At 44.4% G+C, this 19075-nt stretch overlaps 2 protein-coding genes across 11 annotated transcripts; one reads left to right on the top strand and one right to left on the bottom strand.

The window, feature by feature from the left end:
- Positions 1-826: 826 nt before the first annotated feature.
- Positions 827-12999, bottom strand: LOC144115061 (uncharacterized). 10 transcript variants are annotated; one of them, XR_013311226.1, is made up of 6 exons: positions 12639-12999; positions 12392-12564; positions 11179-11314; positions 9050-9125; positions 6599-6744; positions 3579-3795 (listed from the first exon to the last, which is right to left on the bottom strand). XR_013311226.1 is itself a non-coding variant. In XM_077649196.1 (4 exons), exons 1-3 carry the CDS (start codon positions 12741-12743, stop codon positions 11221-11223), a joined length of 372 nt encoding a protein of 123 aa, XP_077505322.1. In that variant the 5' UTR covers positions 12744-12999; the 3' UTR covers positions 827-1033; positions 11190-11220. The 10 variants fall into 10 exon arrangements, 3 of the variants coding, with proteins under 3 accessions (XP_077505322.1, XP_077505320.1, XP_077505319.1); XR_013311225.1 differs by lacking the exon at positions 9050-9125 and adding an exon at positions 9635-9740 and having other exon boundaries at positions 11190-11314; XR_013311224.1 differs by having other exon boundaries at positions 11190-11314; positions 12639-12998.
- A 236-nt stretch (positions 13000-13235) lies between these two features.
- LOC144115059 (uncharacterized) lies at positions 13236-15221 on the top strand. Its single transcript, XM_077649192.1, has one exon. The coding sequence runs from the start codon at positions 13318-13320 to the stop codon at positions 14992-14994; it is 1677 nt and encodes a 558-aa protein (XP_077505318.1). The 5' UTR covers positions 13236-13317; the 3' UTR covers positions 14995-15221.
- The last annotated feature ends 3854 nt before the right edge of the window (positions 15222-19075 follow it).

The raw sequence follows: 19075 nt of genomic DNA, 5'->3' as shown, positions 1-19075 counted from the left end.
GAGCCTTTTCATTGAGCTTCCGCTGAATTTTCGGGTCTGAGCTTGACAGCATTTGCTCCCTCCCCCCCTCTCTCCTCAATCATCGGTTCTTTTATCCTCTCTATTTCTCTGTTGCTTTGGAAGGCTCTTGTTTTGGTGTAGGTCCGCTTATATGCCACACAGTGGTCATAGTCTTCTGGGTAGATTGAGTGCAGCCTTCTTGTGCTTGGGTATGTGTTTTCATTCTCAGTGTTCTTTGTCTAGTTCTTCATCTGATGGCATGTATTCCCTTCTGCTTAGCCTGTACCCACGAAGCACAGAGCTAGTAAACGTCTAAAAAATGTATTCCAAAAAAAAAACCTTGACATGTAAACCAAGTTTTACCTAAGCAGTTTTAGACCTTTACAAGCCTTCCTGTAACTGTGCTCACGCTACTGCTACGTTTGTAATTTTCTTTCTTTCTCTCTTTCCTCCTTTCTTTCTTTCTCCCTGTCTTTCTTTCTTTTTTTCTACCGCAGTCAAAATGTTAAATGATAGAAACATACGAGAAAAACGCTGTACAGCAAACTGTAATAAGGAAGGCGAGATAAAAGCCACGGTTTTGTGGCTTAGACAGGCCCTACCTCCCATAGAACATGCAGCAGGGAAAAGAATACCACCAACAGCAAATCATCACCAAACTGATATCACCAACAGAATACCATGTAGTAGCAGAAAATACAAACTTAAACTGGTTATATGATTAGAAAAATGATACACTCAAAGAAACATCATTCGCAGTTGCCTGATGCGATCACAGCGACCAACTGTTTCTTTTTTTTGGTAATGTACGCAGGTTTTCTGTAGTCAGCTGTAGTTTATTAGACTTGCAGTTTATCATTTAGTGGAAACATGCTGAATTATGAGCAACTTGATGCTAAGTGAACAAACTTGGATAGATACTTCGTCTAATATCGTGGCTGTGTACTCAAACAACCTCTAATTTGGTGTTTTTCTCCGCAGGCTATGTTGACAACCTCTTGCTGAATGTTGTCGAAAGTTGCGAGGGCTCCTCCTGCAAGGAAAGCTTTTTTAGCAATGAGCCACCATATCTACACCACATGACAAGCCACTACAACAGGCCCGAAAAGCAAGACCTCATTTCTACCAGACATTCCAGATTTTCAAAAACACTACCAGACCCACTCTCACTGCCTGCCCTACGATCGGCATCATCATCGTGAGCAACACCTCTGAGCACAACGTGGCTTTGTCAGGGGCTTTGTTTTCTGCTTCTATCCCTATAGTCCTTGTGGTGTGCTCTGCATCCTTCAAGAGTCAGTGCACTCTTTTTGTTTTTCAATCTTCTTGCCATCTGCATTGCCTTGCCCTCTTTCTTATCCCAGTTTACCACTCGTGTCTCCCTTCTTCTTGAGTGTGCAGCTAAGTAATGGTCGCTTCCTCGGTTCTCATTTATGTTTCTACATTGTGCATGTATGATGTTTTAGCATAGGGTCAAGTCCGGGCATGTGTTGGCTTGCACACTATTCTCTATCCTAGTTGGCACTAGCAGAACCATCGCGTGTGTAGCCATCACCTCGAATGTGTTGCCAGAGGCTCATTCCTTTATTTAAAATTGTTCTGTAACCCCCTGCCATGCGTTTTGCATTGATACTATTAGGGGATTCGTTTTGCTTATTTTTCTGGCTTCGTTCATGGCTTTCATTATTATAGGACTCCGCTTTTTGGGTTGCTATATATATCTAGAATGAAGAATGGGGCCTCGCTTCTTTTTTTGTGCTATGAGCTCAATCGGGAGGTAGTGTGCACAGTTTCATTGTGTGTCGTGCTGTATTGTCATATTTCTGTGGACCAAGTGAGTGGTCTTCGTTTGCTTAGCATTTTCACGTTTTATTCTCGTGAACTTTTACTTTTTAGCGTGAAAGCACTCCTTCACGAGCAATCCAAAAAAACCCCCGAGGGGATTATGAAGCCACAACTCTTATTTCCCTCGAGGGATACTGGCAACTGCCATTTAGTATCAGATTGCCGTAAGGTGAAACTTTGCTTGGCCCATACCCAAAATTGGATTAGGGCATTATGTACATTGACTTAAGTATTAAGTATTAGACAGTAGTAGACAGTAGACATAAGTAGTTAAGTATTAGACAAATTCTATTTCCACATTTTTTAGAGACATCGGCAGCCCTTACAGGCTGCCACGTGCTGTGGTTGACCCTTGGTCTAGGATGCCGCACCTGGTTGCTGCCGTATTGGCTTGATGTACGAGAAACCTCTGTACATCTCCTTCCTCGCTGGGCAGCAGGTGTTCCCACTGTGTCACGCTTGGGTTCTCTTTTTTTCAGATCCAACTGCATGCGGGCAGGTCCATGTTACATGTATGGCTGTCGGTTAGCTTGCAACACGGGCATTTTTCAGTATATTATGCAGGGCACATCTTTTGGAGTTTATGCAGGTGTGAGCAGGTGCATCTGCAGCCTTCTCTAATCTACCACCTCTCCTTTGGTTAGTTTTTTGTGCGGGGCTTAGTAGCACTTCCATCAGCCCCTGTAATAATTTAGGATGTCTCAGTATGTCGGAATGGCAGGGTATATGTTGGCCCACCCCTCAAAATTAACTTTGCCCAAATCGAGAATTGAGTCGACTCACTTTCGCACGTCTTGATCGGTTTTACTGCGTTATACCATAATCATTTTTTACCTTTGTTTCTTGTAGGCTTTTCTCTTTTGTTTCTTGTAGGCTTTTCTCTTTTGAGAGGGTTTCAATGTGGAGCTGTAGGATCTCCCGTTTTCTGCAAAGTTCCTACAGTTCCATTGCCATATTATCTCCACCAAGCCCTGCCCCATAATTGGTTTTAAGGAGGAATATGGGCTGTGCTGTGGGATGACATAAGGCTAGTTGAGTACACCGTACTGATGGGAGACTTCAATACTAGGACAGGCAAGAAGTAGGCAGGAGACCAAGCAGGGGAAGTGGTTTGTTAATATGCACAGTACACAGGCCTCGACCATTTCACCTCCGTTGAAATGTGGCCGCTGCAGCCTGGGTCGAACCAGCGTCCAGCTGAGCTACTGCGGCTCTATGTTGCTATAGTAGCTTGTTGGTTGCATTTTCTGCGTTTGCAAGGACTTTCTTTTCTGCTAATGCGTTACCCTGGTCTCGTTTCTTATGTTTGCTTCTATTTTTTCTTTCCTCAATTCTATCAAATCTGCTTGTTGCAAGCACGGTGCTGCCTTTGCTATTAATGTAGTATGGTGCAGTTACACATGTGTAAATCCAGTCCATGGAAGTAAATGCAAAGTCATCCCCTGAGTCGTGGATTTATGCATTTTTTTTCTTTCGTCAACATTTGGTGGACTGCAATTTTGCAAGGTTGCATGCTACAGGAAGGCCCTAGTCAATAAGATGGCGAGACCACAATTGCAGGTTCACTAAGCACACTCAAGTGCTGTGGTAAGTTTTCACACTCCAGGCACACAGGTCTACTTTGTCGATATACAGGCTTTTGTAATGCAGTCATTTAATGAGCACACGAAGGCAATCTCTCTCCAACAGTATAGGTCGACACATAAAACTGCAATAAAGTGACAAAAGAAACGTACTAGGGAACAGCAATTTATTCTGTGGGCCAGTGCCCTCCAGTACCATGAACTCTCATAATGAAGCAGTTCACCCGCAGGAAATTTTAGGCTGTTTACATTATCCACAGTTGGACAGCAACTTTCACGTATTGCACTTGCAACATGTTGAATGCTGAATATTAAAGAAGTTGCTTCCTTGCAGCAGACGAACCACTGGTGATGCCATGCTGCAGGTCTTTGGCGTGCACATGCAAGAGAAAGCCAAACACACACGCAGAATTAGTTTAGCTGCAAGAGAGGTTCCTTTCCTTGCAAAACCACAGTGCAAAGACAAATGCACTGGTTATGTATGTGCCCTTTCTATCTGCATCCTTCAAAGCTGGTCTGTATTGCTAACTGCATTTTAATGACAGAGTCACTATTTTCACCTGACTCAGCTTAAAGGGACATTGAGAACAACGATTGTTAGAGCAAGATTCGATATGTGGGCATTTCAAAGAGTTCTTGTTGTTTTTCCAGCAGCAAAATACTAATTTATTGCAGAGAGATTTGGATTCGGAGTTCAGAACGATTTTCCCACCACTCTGATTCAAACTTTGGACTCTATGATGATGTCACCTCCAAAAAGTGACGCGAACCATGACATAAACGCAGACTCCGTGATTGTTGACTGCACATGGGGCTAGCAGCAGCCGAAATAAAAGCGACCGCCGGCCAGACATTGAAGGCATCTTTTGTCGCTTCGTTGATACCAGCAGCTGGTATGGATCCCGTTCCCGATAACAAAGTTTTCGCAATAAACTCTGTTAGCTCCGTCCTGGATTTCCCCAAACTTAGCCCCACAGAGTGCACAATGCTTTTGAGGACTTAAGGAAACTGGACTAGCTGGATACCAAGAATATTTGGCACTGACGAGTTGGCAGCAGACGAGCTACCGCCTCGATCCACAGAGTGCGGTCGTATGTTACTACCAAGTCTCTCTCGACAGCGTAGCTCGAACCTTGGAACCCTCGTGTTCAGTAGTTAGATGGATGTCATTGCATGTGCCGTCCCTAGCGCCGCTAACCATGCGCTCCGTGGAAAGAATCTGGCGGGAGACTTCTTTGTGAGCACTACGCAGGTGCATTAAATGGCGGCTGTGATAAGTCTGCACCGCTGATTGACAGGAATACAGTAAAACCTCGTTATATGTCTTTTTTTACTTGCCGGAAGGAACGTATTATCGAACCCGCCTCATTTTGAGAAATCTGACAGTGAATTGAGGTAAAAAGACATTTATTGACAATTACACTTTATAAAAATGCCGATTGGCATTTCTTGGCACAAGAGCTGAACAGATCCTATTCCAGAGCTCGCTGAATTCAGTCCGCGTTTGCGCTTTCTTTAGCGCGGAAGGAAATTCGTAATGCGTACTGTCCGTCGATGGCAGTGACAAAAGTAACCAAAATCTCTGCCTTGTAATTTTCGGATGCTTCGCCCCTTTGCTCTCCAGTACTGTGGGAAAGCCACTGCGGCAGCTAATTGTCGCAGTGTTTCTGCTTTTTAAGCTGAGTTTCCCAGACCCGGCCAATTCATATATAAGTGCATCGCTGTAGTTGGTAGAAGCTTCGCCTCGCTTCCCTTATGCACCGCGAAGAAACCTCAGCGTTTCTCCTCTTCATATCGCGACCCCACAGAAATGGCCATTGCGAACGCTAGCACGCAGTTTTTATTTTTTGTTCTTGATGGCGGTGGTGGTGCTTCGCCTCGTCACATTGAGGCACTGCAAAGAAGCCACCACAGAGGGGAACTGCTGCAAAAAACACGTCATGTGCCCTCTCGTTCGGCCCACTTGTATGTTTGCACATGTGCAGTTTAACGTATTATATGATTACAATTTGTCAAAAATTTTAAGCATAGTAGCCGGGAAATCGCGTTTCCGGCAACGTATTAAGTAGAAAAAATATAGTTTAACTCTAAAGATAATTATAATGTCGCAATGACATTTATGAACAAAAACAACTGTACCAATCAAGTACGCCAGTGTGGAACACACATTACAAAGCCTCTCCAAATTCTGGCACTTTGGCATAGTATTTTCCTCTGGCCTAAAATGCCGTAAACGATGACACTATATACGCAAAATATTGCAAAAAATAGGCTACCTAAGAACTTTAAAAGGTGCGCCTAAAGAATGCAAACTAACATCTTATAAACCCCTTGTCAGGCCTCTTCTTGAATACACGTCAGTTGTGTGGTCACCTCATCTTGCGCATGGCAAAGGTAAACTTGAGTTGGTACAAAAAACGGCAGTAAGATTCATTTTTAACCGCTATGACCGTAACTTTCCCCCTTCAAAGTATTACCATGTGTTATCACTAACTTTCCCAAAGCATCGACGACAGTGTGATCGGCTTATCATGCACCATAAAATTGTGCACAAGTCCGTTTCTTTAGCTGCTCCCATTTCATTTACCAGTAATTCTGCTCAAGTGACCCGCTGGAGCAATCCTATGAACATTGCACCATTCAGGTCTTTCCTCAATTGTCGTAAATTTTGTTTTTCCTCATGCACAGCTGAGCTGTGGAATGAACTTGATGGCTCGTTGTGACACCTACCAACTGAGCAGTTTGTCATACAAGTGCCTATTCATGTATCACAATTTTCTTAATTTCTCCTATGTAACCATGCTTGCAATGTCTCGCATTGAGACAGCAGTATATGTAAATGAATAAATAAAAAATTGGGTACGGTGTCTTTTGAAAGATTATACACTGCGCAGCACATGGCCTACTGCACCTCAACAGTCACCAAGGTTGTTGGAGTTCCCTCATTCTCCTTGCTCACATGACCCACTGCGAGCTCGGTACGTTTCTCTCTTTCAACAGCCAAGTCTGAACTCCTCATTCTATGTCGGAGAGACCAGGGGCCACCTCGTGCCTGTGGACATGCATATTTACATGGAAGGCAACGCGATCCTTACAGTGCCCAGCTCCTGCATACTGAGCTTACATATACAACAAGATGGCAGCGTGGCATAAGCCATCAGCCTTCTCACCCTGGCAACAGGCCAAGTGCTACGAATGACCAGCCAAGTTACCAACAGACACGAAGGACTCAAGAATGGGGACCTCCTCTGCCTCATCCAAGCAATGATCAACAGTTGGATCACGTACATGGTCCCCTCTGAAACCCTGAAATCAGCTGAAAACAAAAAGATAGACATCCTATTTAGGAAAGCCTACACGGTAGCCCTTGGGCTGCACCCCACGGCTTCCACTGAAAAACTGCATGCCACCGGAGTTGCCACCACCTGGGAACTTATCAAAACACACCTCACTAGACAACAATGACTTCTGCTGTCCCCAGCCGGCCACCATGTTTTTCAAATCCTGGGCGACCAATGCTAAAGCTGGATTGGTTACAGCCTTATATCAACACCCTCGTCATTAGAGATTATGGGCCAAATATGAGCTGCCCCTCTCCTTAAGAACCTGCACCAGGAATACCACCAAAACTGGCAACGAGCAAGGGAAGAGGCCAAAGTACAGCTATGTAAAAAGGCAGCAGCAGTCCGCAGCCTGCTATCCCATCATCCAGGCCTCCACCATAAGTGGGAGAGATCAATAACTCAGAAAAGTAGCCACAGTATCCATCCTCACCACCAACACACTGAAGACCGAAGAGTTTGCCATTGGCCTCGCTATCCTCTCCAGGACTTCAATCACCACAATAATCACCATTCCCCGATCAGCCTGGCATTCCTGCCATGCAGGACATATTTCCCTATAGCCCACCGGCTACTCACGAACCCACCCACGTCATATACCCAGTGTTGAAGTGATGTGGATATGAGCAACCAGCGTGCCCATGCTAGACTCGAGCAAGCATTTTCTGAGTCCTGAGGCAAACAGGCAGCTGGACAGAAGATGGAACACCATGCCCATCTCCAGGCTGGGCCTCGCCTAGTAGTCAGACATAGAGCAACATTACCACCTTGCTACCCAGAGGTTACTACCACTGCATAAGTGCCTCTCATGAGAGGAGGCCGTCATTTGGTGGCAGCTACAGACAAGCACATATAAACACGTCCTTACCCGAATGCACAGGTGGTACTGCATTACCCAATATTCAAATAAATGTGTCTTTTGCGATGCCTACCCTACCCTCTATCATATCTACTGGGAACAGAAGACTGGCCCAGCCTTTCTGGCATTCATGTGTATGCGGATGCCACATTTGGTGCAGGAAGCGTTAATAGAGCAACCCAATCAATGCCCTAATGTGCATTGGAAGCTCTGAAGCTAGCCTGATAAATGCAAAATTCAGAGCTGAGAATTGTGAAATTGCAGTTAAAGAGGAGGAGTCCTCCTGCAATAAATTTATGACTTCCTTACGGCACCTACTGTGAATACGTCAATTACACAATAAAAGTGCTGACTCATTCCGACATGTTCTGTGATACAACATGCTGTAATGTGAGCTGCATTTTTCTTTCCACTCTGAATAGGGCATGCCCTCTTTCTCTTTTCCACTCCCCGGTTATGCTGTCCTAGCTACATAAGGAAGCACCTAACAGAGCTCGATAGATCTATTTTCTATGTATGATGCCAGGCCATTCAATACCTCATTCACACAACACCGATACAGTTCTGCGGTCCAAAAAAATGTTCGCTTATGAATATTTCACACTACATATAGCATGTAGCACACAATTCATGTTTATGCCCTGGAGCAACAACAGATGGAATTTAAACATTGACTGTTTGTGCCACAATGGCCTCTGGACCTGTTTAGAACTCTTTTGGCAAAACTGAGATTTAGAGAGCAGTCTTGCAAAAAGTACTGCAATTACACAAATATACCATGAGTTTTTTCCTCACTTCACTGATTTCAGAATGCATATTGTGTTATATTCGAAAGCAAGGGCAAATATAACGTGATTTTTTTTCCTCGCTGCTCCTGAAGCTACCTACAGCAAGCTTCAACACAAGACTACCAAGCTCCTAGAAAAAGCAAACTTTGCGATGCCCTTGGGGCCATGCTGCGCGCATAAGGTGAAAATTCAGAAGTGGAAATAAGGCTGTGCAGGCCGCCGAGAAAGAGAGGGCACTGAAATAGATGGGTGGAGTAGCGAAAAGAAGGGCGAAAGGACACAGGACTGGGCGGCATAAAACATGCTGCAATGGTGGCTTGGCGCTGATGGCGGTTGCTGCTGTGCGGGAGACTGCATTTAACTCATAGGAGGCTTTGTTGCGCTCGACGATATTGCACGTTCTTCTGGAGAGTTGCCTCTGAAATAATGTTTATATAATGTTAATGTGAAGACAATACATTGCTTTCGGATTTTTGCGTGCCGTCTCCATTTTTTCCAAGCCCTCGGTTGTAGTTGGCATGAGCAGGCCGGGACCGCGTTATAGTTAGAATTTTTGTTTTCATTTCCGTTAGGTCTCAAACTCCACACTCGCATTATATTTATGGTCACTTTATTTATGCGTAAAATAGGTACCTCCAGAAAGCATGGGCAGTGCCCAGGACTGTACTGCTGCACTTGCACTGACAGGCACCGTGTGATTTGAAAATGACTGCAATGAGAGCAGGTAAAAACAAGTGCAGTCATTGCCATGGCATAATTAGTCATGAATGCAGGATAAGTATAATTACAAAAGCAATTGCAATGCAATACCAGCCACTTAAAAGGTGATTTACTGCAGAGCTGAAAGAAGCCTGCAGAAATACATAAGTGTATAAAAGTGTGATAATGGCTAGCAGATGATGCCATGCTCCGGTCCCTTGTCTCACGCTAACCAATGGCGTTTCCCAGAAGTCAGCACAACAACAGGAGTCACACCAAAGTTAACAGCATACAAGCTTACTATACTGTGTACATTGTAAGCAGAATTTTGTAATTCATCCAGAGATGCAAGGAGGTAAGGCATCAAGAAACACCTCTGTGAGCCATGTGGTTACTGTAAGGGACAAAATTTGCACGCTCTCCATCACGCCATATGGGGGGTGCACTACTACCTTTCTCTGCACGGCTATGCTGCTAATGCACAGCAATTAAGTACACAGACATTCCGATATAGTTTACCTTCAAGAACACACTGGCAGAACTGGGAATGTGACAAGACTGTCCACTAGACAAAGAATGGTCGCATGTGAAAACAACCTTCCTCAGCACTATCTTGTGATGCACTCTGCAAGGAACGGGAACAGTACAGACAGAACCAATATATACAGTAACCGATTAGTGTCGCTTCTTTCGATGAACAGACACTAGCATGCAGCCACAACAGGTAGTACCAATAAACCAATACAACCAATACTACCCATATTGGCATTCCGTAAGCACCGCTTGTGCCCAGCTAATTTACCGTTCCTATCTCTGCACTACAAAAAAAGACCTGAGCGGAGGATAGGCAAACAAATGTGCAGAGCTAAATGTTTTGTACAAATGGTAACAGCTGCATACCACAGCACTTGTACTCTTTAAGCCGTATCCAAATTTGCAATGCACGCACAACACTAGGAAACTAACTTTCAATGAGGAAATTCAATTAGCACACAAATTCACTCAGTACACATCACATCATAATTTGCCCCATTAGCACGTCACAATGAGTGAAGTGAGCCATCTCCCCTTTCTACAAAATGCAATCAACAGCTGCACAACCAGCCTCCTATAAGAGCAGCTCCAGCTCCATCCAGGCAGTGACATGCAAGTCACTGCAGCAGAATGTGCATGTGACAATGCTTTTGAACTTGATTCATTTTGAGCTCTAGAAATTCTGCTATCTCGGGCTCCCCATCTGAATGTGGCCCAGGTTCCACAGACATAGACCCCTAGTTTCCCAACACAAATGGTAACAGTACTGACTGTCCGGTAGCCTGATACGTAAAATATTCTGTGCATCAATTACTGTCACTTATGTCCCCAGGGCAGGTAGTAACCACAGATCTGGACCACGAAACTGAAGTAACTAGACGAATAAGAATGGGATGGAGTGCATTTGGCAAGCATTTTCAGATCATGAAAGGCAGTTTACCAGTATTCCTCAAGAGAAAAATATACAATAGTTGTATTCTACCGGCACTAACCTAGGCTTGCTATTTGCAGAGACGCAGCTCGCAGAGAAGTAAAGGTCCACACACTTTATGTCCTTCACAATTATTCTTCCCACCCAAGATTTCTAACTTGTCATTGGTAGGAATTCTGAAGGAGGCCAGCACAACATCAGTCAATGTGAATAATACTTGTCACATGGGCTGTAACGTCTCAAAGATCCACGTGGGCTACAAGCAAAGCCGTAGTGGGCTCCGGATTAATTTTGGCCGCAAATGCCGCCAGGTTTGCCGAATGCAAGAACGCCGGTGTGCTGTGTGATGCCACTGCATGTTAAAGAGCCCCAGGTGAAGTCAACAAATTCCAAGCAGTAGATACAGCTCAGAAACACATCAGAAACAGGCCTCACTGTCACTGCAGTATCCACTGCTATGAGTAATGCAGGGAGTAGTTCAGGTTCTACAGCCTCCGGTACTCAAAGCAGTCCCCGTGCTGGTGGGCCATGGTAACACAGTGATGGCACTGCTAAAGGAACTGCCTGGCTGGCCCACCTGAGAAAGGTGCAAGAATACCTGCTACGTACACCTTTGCCAGGCCTCTGATGGGGATCTTGGCTAGCTCTTCAATTCCTTTGCCTGCCGACAGGTGGTACCCGTCACCAACAAAAAGTTGCCTCTTCTGCGCTTTTGCTGTATCCAAGAAGTGAAGCTGAAAAGAAAACAGAATTTGCTCAGAAATAGGACAAATTCAGGGAACGTGCAGAGAATGATATGGCGATCAACGTCATTAGCCTGAGTATGTCCACTGCAAGACAACGGCTTCTCCCACATCTCTCCCATTAACCCCGCCCTGTGCCAGCAGCGGCAACAGTTTCCCCGCACACTTCCGAATCTCATCAGCCTCCCTAACTTTCTGCCACTCCTTGCTGTGCTTCGCTTCCCTTGGAATCCTATCTGTTACCATTATGGACCAGTGGTTATATTGCCTACACATGCCCTGCCCAAGCCCATTTCTTCTTGTTTTCAACTAGTATATTGTTACCCTGCGTTTGCTCCCTGACCAACTCTACTTTCCTCTTGTCTCTTAATGACACATTTATCACTTTCATTTCCATATAGCTCATTGCGTTGTCCTGAATTTAAGTTAAACCATTTTTGTTAGCCTCTGTTTCTGCCCCATAGTAGCTATGTTGCTGCGTGCTATCATGAGTTGAAGTTTCTCATGTGTGTAGACTATGTGGTATACTGCAGACCTTCCTCGTGCAGCAATTAAGCAGTTAGCATGCTTGCAAGAGTAGCCACTCTGTTATGAAATGTTGAGTGCGAGTGCCGTCATGGTGAAAGCTGGCCTTGAAGGGCAACTGCACTGCATTACTTGTGGACGCACACCTGAATTTGTGGGTTGTTTCGCCTCCAGAAACAAAGATCATCAGACGCAGGGAAGTATGGAAGCTGAGGTGACTGCAGAACAAGGCTAAGACTGTATCAACGAAAATCCGTCTGGTCAGGAAAATTCATGACGGAAAAGTATCGCGCGGCGACCAGTCGTTCAAACAAACGACGTTTGGTTCAGCTGGGCAAGGCCGAGATGGCCGAGAGCACGCCAGTTCGCGGCAACAGGCCTTAAACTACTCTTCCTCGTCTCTTGTTTGCCATGTACAAACTTCGATGCCCAAATGTTGTTGCAAGTCAGAGCTATGTTCGTCTGGTCTTCATTTTACTTGCATTTTTGTGCTCTGTTCACTCGAAAGGCGTACAGAAAGATAAACATGAGACGGGTACTTACGTCCGGGTCGTAGCCGTCAACTTGAGGTTGAACAAGCGACAGCGGTCGAGCAAGCAACGGCTGGCCTCAGCGTCTGCCGTGGAAAACCTTCGGGGCAAGATGGCAAGACCCCGAAGACAAGCACTACAGGGAGGGGGAGGGGGGCACGTCGCGCAGCAGATGCAGACGACGGCCTATGATGCAAAATTATAAATAAGAATTCATTAGATAAATTTGCCGAGGTTCGTCGTATTGTACAACCACGTACCTTGATGCTGTCCCTGATAAACTGCGGATTCGCGTTGGACCTCGACAGGTCGTTGTCTCCCACATGCAAAATCGTGAAATTTGCAGGCTGAACACTGATGGCCATCAAAGCTGAATCTGCACGTCTCCACCGACGGGAAACACCGCAGACGGGATCTGCGCAATCGCTTCAGTTGGATGTCGTGACGCGTGCCCCGCGCAACGCCACTGCAAATCGGCACTAAGAAACGCTGGAAGCGACAGCTAGCACAGCGAGAGGAAAACAACACAGCTCAAGCCGCCAATTTAGTTGCGCGGTCGGAGTTCGCGCGGTTAACTCGCGTGAAAAGAAAACGAGATGCCTAGGTACTTTTCGACGCGACTCAAATGCACGTAAACATCGCAACCTAAGGATTTTTGAAACACCTAGAATGCCTAGAGGCGATAAGGCGCTAGGTTTTATGCGCTAGGGGGCTGGTGTCCCTATCGGTTCCTGCTCCAGGCGCGTGCGTTGGTGCCACAGTATTTGGCGCGAACTAACTTTTTACCGGTTTCACGGCGTTACATCGTCGACATCGTTACTGACGTTGTGTGGCGTGGAATTGTGTCTACAGACGCTGCAAACACTAGACGCTGGAAAAAAGAAAAGTGGTGTGTTAAGACGCTCTTAGTGCTGTACTCATTTAGCCCTGCTCGCTGCCATGAGTGACAACGAAAATGCAAGTATTTGTTTTTTATGGACTACTTACAACCCATGCGTTGAAAATGCAGTCTTTGAATACATGAAAGAAGAAGCGGGATCGAAGGAGCTATATATCTTGAGAACAGAGACATTGGCCGATGATCTGAGCAGCTGTACTGTCCTCGGGTTTCTCGTAAATGCGTTGCGTAAGCGCAATGCATTTGTCAACAGGAGCACAACTGTGCTGTCCGTACCGGAGCACACCCAGGCAATTTATCTGTGTGCGGCGCGTGTGACGCTAAGGGAAAGCGCCAAATTCGAAACGAGTATACCTCAAGTTCATAACGCAGACGTCGCTTATCGAGGGAGGCTGTCAAAGTCTGATGTGTGGCAGTTCGAGCCAGAGTGTGTGCAAGAATACGACGAGTTTCTCTCGCACACCAACACAGTGAACAGTTGGCAAATCTTGCAAATGTTCCGAGACGCTCTGGAAGATGATAGCACTTTTGCAGCCCAGTTTGCCAATTCGGTTTTTCTCGTGTATGGTCCGATCACAGAGTTTGGCAAAGAATGTATCGAGCTGTTGTCACAAGGCAGGAAAATAAGGCGCATCGTCACTGAAGCTCCTCTTGATATGAGTGCGAACGAAGTCTACAACATCGAAGATGTCAGCGTCAGCTCAGAAGTCGCCGACGTGCCTGAACCGGACCGCTCAGCTGTCGAGAACTTGGACTCCAACACTGTCGCTTACATGGTGTTCATCACAAACGCGTTCATCCGAGTCCTTTTAAACAGCAGTGATGAACTGGCGCTTGCCACAGCCATGGCGTCTCCCATTGTTGAGTTGCCGCATGACGGTTTTACTCGGCTCAAGTATCTCTCTCTGAATGAGAAGACGCCCATGTGTGAGACAGCGATTTCGCATGTAAAGCGGGCAAACCTGCGCGGCGACAGCTGCGCGATGCCCGAGGACCGCCCGCTTAAGCGCTACTTCTGCAAGTTAGAGAACTTCGTTAAACTGTTGTCCGACTTGCAAAATACAGTCGAGGTATTTCCGACGACGAATGCGGCTTCTGTCATCATAAACACCCTTGTACTTCGAATCAATAAGGCCGCTAAAAGACGTGGACTCGTCAAGCAGAGGGTTACTCATTTCAAGGATGAATTGACGCGACTGGCACGCAGGTTTCAAGATGAAGAAGGCACTGGAAAGGTGGATGATGCCAAGGACACAGTACAGGGGAGTGCTACGCCGAAGATACTACAACGCCTCTCTGACTACTTGTCAACACGTCGCATCAGCTGTCCGAGACAACAACTGATCCACAATTTTGGCGACTATGGAACCCCACTGAATATTCCTGAGATGGTGAAATATTTCAGGACACCAGTGTCTGAAGATGAAGATGATGATGGCTATGACGTGCCATTGCACGAACGCCTTGCAAAAAATTGTCAGTCTGATAGTGAGAGAGAATATTTGTCTTTGCTGCATGCTGAGGCTGAAAAGAAAAACAAAAGAAGAAGTCGCCGTAGCAAGCAGAAGTGGGAACATGACCTCTACATCCCACCAAAAGTGTATGCTGTTACGGATGAAGCTCCACTGGCAGAACTGAAATCTGCAGGGAAGAAAGCTGCCAAGCGTAGCTTACTTGCTGATATAAGCGGTACTAAGAAAAAGGCTTCAGACAACTGAAGTAAGGATCAAGCGAGAATAATGTCCTTTTTCAGCAAGGCATAGAACCAAGATTTGATTATTTGTAGCACTTTAAGGAGGGTGCCTTTTTTTTTTTAATGCACAAGCACAGCATATGCTTTTGAAGCTTCACTCTTACAAACTTTAAGAGTGTTCATTCCCACTGCCAATCCTTATCATTTTGCAACATTGTGTGTACAGCAACATATTAAAAAATTTTCTATGTATGATTGTATTTGAAGCATTGCTTTGGAAATTGAAAGCTCCCAATTCTTTGCACTAAGACATAAAAGTATCACAGCCATTGGCACTTCCAAGTTGCTGTTATGGCAGATCGGGGTTTTGCGTACATTAACACATTCACTGCAGTAGCAATCTTCATCGCCCCCCCTGTGTGCCGGGGCCCACCGGTGGGCCAGCCTAAAATTTTCTTGAGTGGGACGTGACCCACCAGTGAGCCACTGACGAAACCAGTTTCTTTGAGCCACCAGCAGATGGCAGTAGCGACCATGCACGTGTGCTTTTTGTGGGCTCTGAACTTGCTGAGCTATCCCACGGCTTTATCGCGTGACTCGGCATTTGTTGCCATACAGCTTATGTACAGGATGTGATCCACCTGTAATCCATGACAGTATATGAGAGACAATACAGTTGGCAGTAAATAAACTAGCGACATGGGCACTCAGAAATGGATTCAACTTTTACCCGCAGAAAATGGTGGCTTTTACGTTCTCGCTGAAATCATTCAATCAATCAAATTTTATTTTAGTATTGCGGATACTGAGGAAAACACAGGCGAAAAGCCATGTTAGGCTTGACGAGGTCTCCACACTCTTGCAAGGCATGCAGTGCAACAGGTACATCGGGTCATCACAATTCATAGACGGTTCACATTGAAGGTCACTGTAGCTAACAAATGCCCGGCAATGCTATATAAATATATATATATATATATATATATATGAAAGCAGTTACACAGCAGGAGAATTCACCAGTGTTGGTAGTATGTAGGACAGCATTTGGTGCCCATAGTGTGGGCTCTTGGAACTTGCCAGTGTGCATTCATTCGCAAAGAATGGACATGTTCTTTCACACTCAAACCTGAAAGATGCTGTAGGAATGTGTCATGTTTAAGAGATGCCTGATAATGGTTTACAGCGTATTGTCTTACATAGCAGTTACGGGTCCCAGATTTAATGCCTTGAAAATGGGTTCAGTGTGGGTGTCGTAGGGTTTATTGGCGACAATATGTACTGCTTTCTTTTGCAGCTTGTATAGTTTGTCTTTGTTTGTTTGTGTCGTGGTACCCCACACCAGGAAACAATAACTCAGCTGTGACAAAAACAGACTTGTAAATTAATAGTTTGATGTTCTGCGGCAGAAAGAAACGTAACCTGCACAACATTCCAACTGTTTTAGATAGTTTGCTTAGTACAGCTTCTACTTGTTTGTTCCAGGACTTGTGTTGTTGAAAAAGTACACCAAGGCTCTTATATGTGTGAAAACAAACTATATCTATAGAACCAAGTTTCAAATGCAGGTCGCTGTCAATGATACGTTGCTTTGGCCAGAACAGTACAGCCATTGTTTTAACAGTATTGTTAAAGAATTAGTATTACTCCGGGTGTGCAGTTTTTCTAATAGCAAATTTCCTCTTCTTATTAACTCAAACGCGTTTGCTCCTTTCAGAAATAGGCTCATATCATCGGTGTAGATGACAAATTTAGATGTACTGTCAATTTTCACATCATTAATATAGAAGTTAAATAACAAGGGACCTAATATGCTACCTTGTGGTATGCCTGCATGTATAGCTTTTATTTCAGACACAGAACCATATATTGCTACCATTTGGCAGCGATGTTCAAAATACAATGCCAAAAGGTCCAAGAATGTTCCTCGAAAACCATAGTATTTCAGTTCTGTTAATGAAGTGTTACGGTTCAGGCAATCGAATGCCTTGGGGTAGTCAACAAATATACCTAAAGCATTTGATTCCTTTTCGAACGATTCTAGAATGTATTCTTTCTGGGTTAGGCGGGCAGTTTCAGTAGAGCACCTCTTTCTGAAGCCAAATTGACAGGCTGTAATTAAATTGCATATGTTGGAAAAAACTGGTCATGCGGTTATGGAGTAGCTTTTCAACACATTTCGAAAACACAGGCAAAATAGAGATAGTTCGGTAATTCGATAAGTTATTTCTCTCACCACCTTTGAACAGAATGGTCACTTTCACTACTTGGAGCCGTCTAGGAAAGTTTGCTTATGTGAAAATTAGGTTTATAATACGTTTTAGTGCGGAAGAAATAATATGTACTGCACGCTCAATTGGCAACATTTGAAGGTCATCAATGTCTGCACTTTTGCTGTTACTTAATGACAGGATAGTGGCAGTGATTTCATGTGATGTGGTGGTCATCGAAAATGCGCTGTTCTGTGCACTTGGCGTTGTCAGTGCTTTTTGCCAAAGAAGCAAAATGATCATTAAAGGCATTAGCTAATTCTGTCCCATTTAATATTTTCCCGTCAATAGAAACAGAGATCAGAGGGGCAGAGGTGGAATTTCTGCCACATACTGTGTTGATTCTTTTCTATAAAAAATCAGATCTTTTAAGCACCTCAGGAATAAATAGATTATCATAATATCTTCTCCTGGCACCTCTAAGAGAATTATTTAGCCTGTTTCTGTGAGCCTTAAAACAGCGTAAGTCATCTATATTTTTTGTACTAATGAACCGGTAGTAAAGTCTGCTTTTCTCATCTATAGCAATGTGTTCTCTGGTTATCCATGGTTTTCTTGCTTTACCAGGTGATTAGTGGTTTCATATGGAAAACAACGGTTGTACACTTCCTTAAACATGTCTAGAAAGGTATCATAAGCTTCTTCAGCGTGAGCAGTTCTAAAAATGCTCGTCCAATTTGCACGACTATGTTTGTTACTAAAAAGCTCCAGTGTGGTGGAATTTATTTTCCTGAAAGCTATACTTGGAGAGGGTGCCTTGTTAGACTGTTTACCAGGACTATGACTGGCTGCGAGAAAAATGGGCAAATGATCGCTAATATGCGTATTGATGATGCCTGCTGTGAGCTGATCAGTAGAAAGGTTCGTGATAAATACGTCAATTAGAGTCACTGTTAAAATCTCAATGTGTGTAGGCAAACATCTAGCATTGATGAACGCACTTTCTTCAAGGATTCTACGAAGTTCGGTCTGTGTTCCTCACACTCGAAGGGAATTAATGTTCAGGTCACCTCCTAGGATTAATGTGTAACTTTCACCATTAATCCAGTTTAAATATGTTTGAAGAAATCTAGAAAACTTAGAGAAGGAGCTACTGGGAGGGTGTTTCAGTATGGAGAATACGTTAACACCGCATGTGACCATTAATATTTCGTAGTCTGTTGTTAACTTAGAAAATTGTTCAAGGATCAAGCACTGTAAGTTATCATTTATCAGCATCATCACACCGCCACCACCCTTGTCGTGCCGGTTTAAAAAGTAGGATTTATAACCAGACAATTGAAATATTTCGAACTCATTTTGATAATAGGTTTCAGTTATCGTAACAATATCTAAATTTGATCCAAGAGATTTTAGCAACACATAGATTTCATCTTCTTTGATTCCAGCCGATTGTGCCCTTATGTGTACTAATGAAATGGAACTTTTCATTTTGTTTAATAAAGCAGCAAATTCATGTGGTGATAAGGAGCAGTTTTCCATCCTGCTTTGGGGCTACACTGCAGTTTTCTGGCTGTGTATGCTACTGTATCTTAGCCAAGTCAGTTGGTCCTCGAACGTGAAGTGTTCCTGATGATTCCTCCTTTTTCGCAAATATCTTTCCTTTTCTGACCCAAGCGAACTTCCACTTCATGTTACGTTTTTTTGGCTATTGTTGTTCCGAACAGTTTTTTTAGTGCTGGACAAAGATGCTCATTTGTATATATCTGCTGAGCATCTTCGTGGCCTAGGTCAGCGGTGGAAAGACGTTTCTTTCGAGCCTTTTCAAGAAAGGTGTTGTAGCATGAGTCATATTTAGTGGCTACCCTGTGACAGATTTCCACGTCATTTTGGGAAACT

This window comes from Amblyomma americanum, chromosome 1, assembly GCF_052857255.1.
Source record: "Amblyomma americanum isolate KBUSLIRL-KWMA chromosome 1, ASM5285725v1, whole genome shotgun sequence".
Classification (NCBI taxonomy): domain Eukaryota; kingdom Metazoa; phylum Arthropoda; class Arachnida; order Ixodida; family Ixodidae; genus Amblyomma; species Amblyomma americanum.
This window is presented reverse-complemented; position numbering and strand designations above follow the sequence as displayed.

Excerpts from the sequence above, each read along its gene's own strand:
- LOC144115059 (XM_077649192.1), top strand. The coding sequence starts at position 13,318 with ATGAGTGACAACGAAAATGCAAGTATTTGTTTTTTATGGACTACTTAC.
- LOC144115061 (XM_077649196.1), bottom strand. The coding sequence starts at position 12,743 with ATGGCCATCAGTGTTCAGCCTGCAAATTTCACGATTTTGCATGTGGGA. Across the intron at positions 12,565-12,638 it reads TTATCAGGGACAGCATCAAG|GCCGTCGTCTGCATCTGCTG; the intron begins GTACGTGGTTGT and ends TTTGCATCATAG. Across the intron at positions 11,315-12,391 it reads TTGACGGCTACGACCCGGAC|CTTCACTTCTTGGATACAGC; the intron begins GTAAGTACCCGT and ends TTTTCTTTTCAG.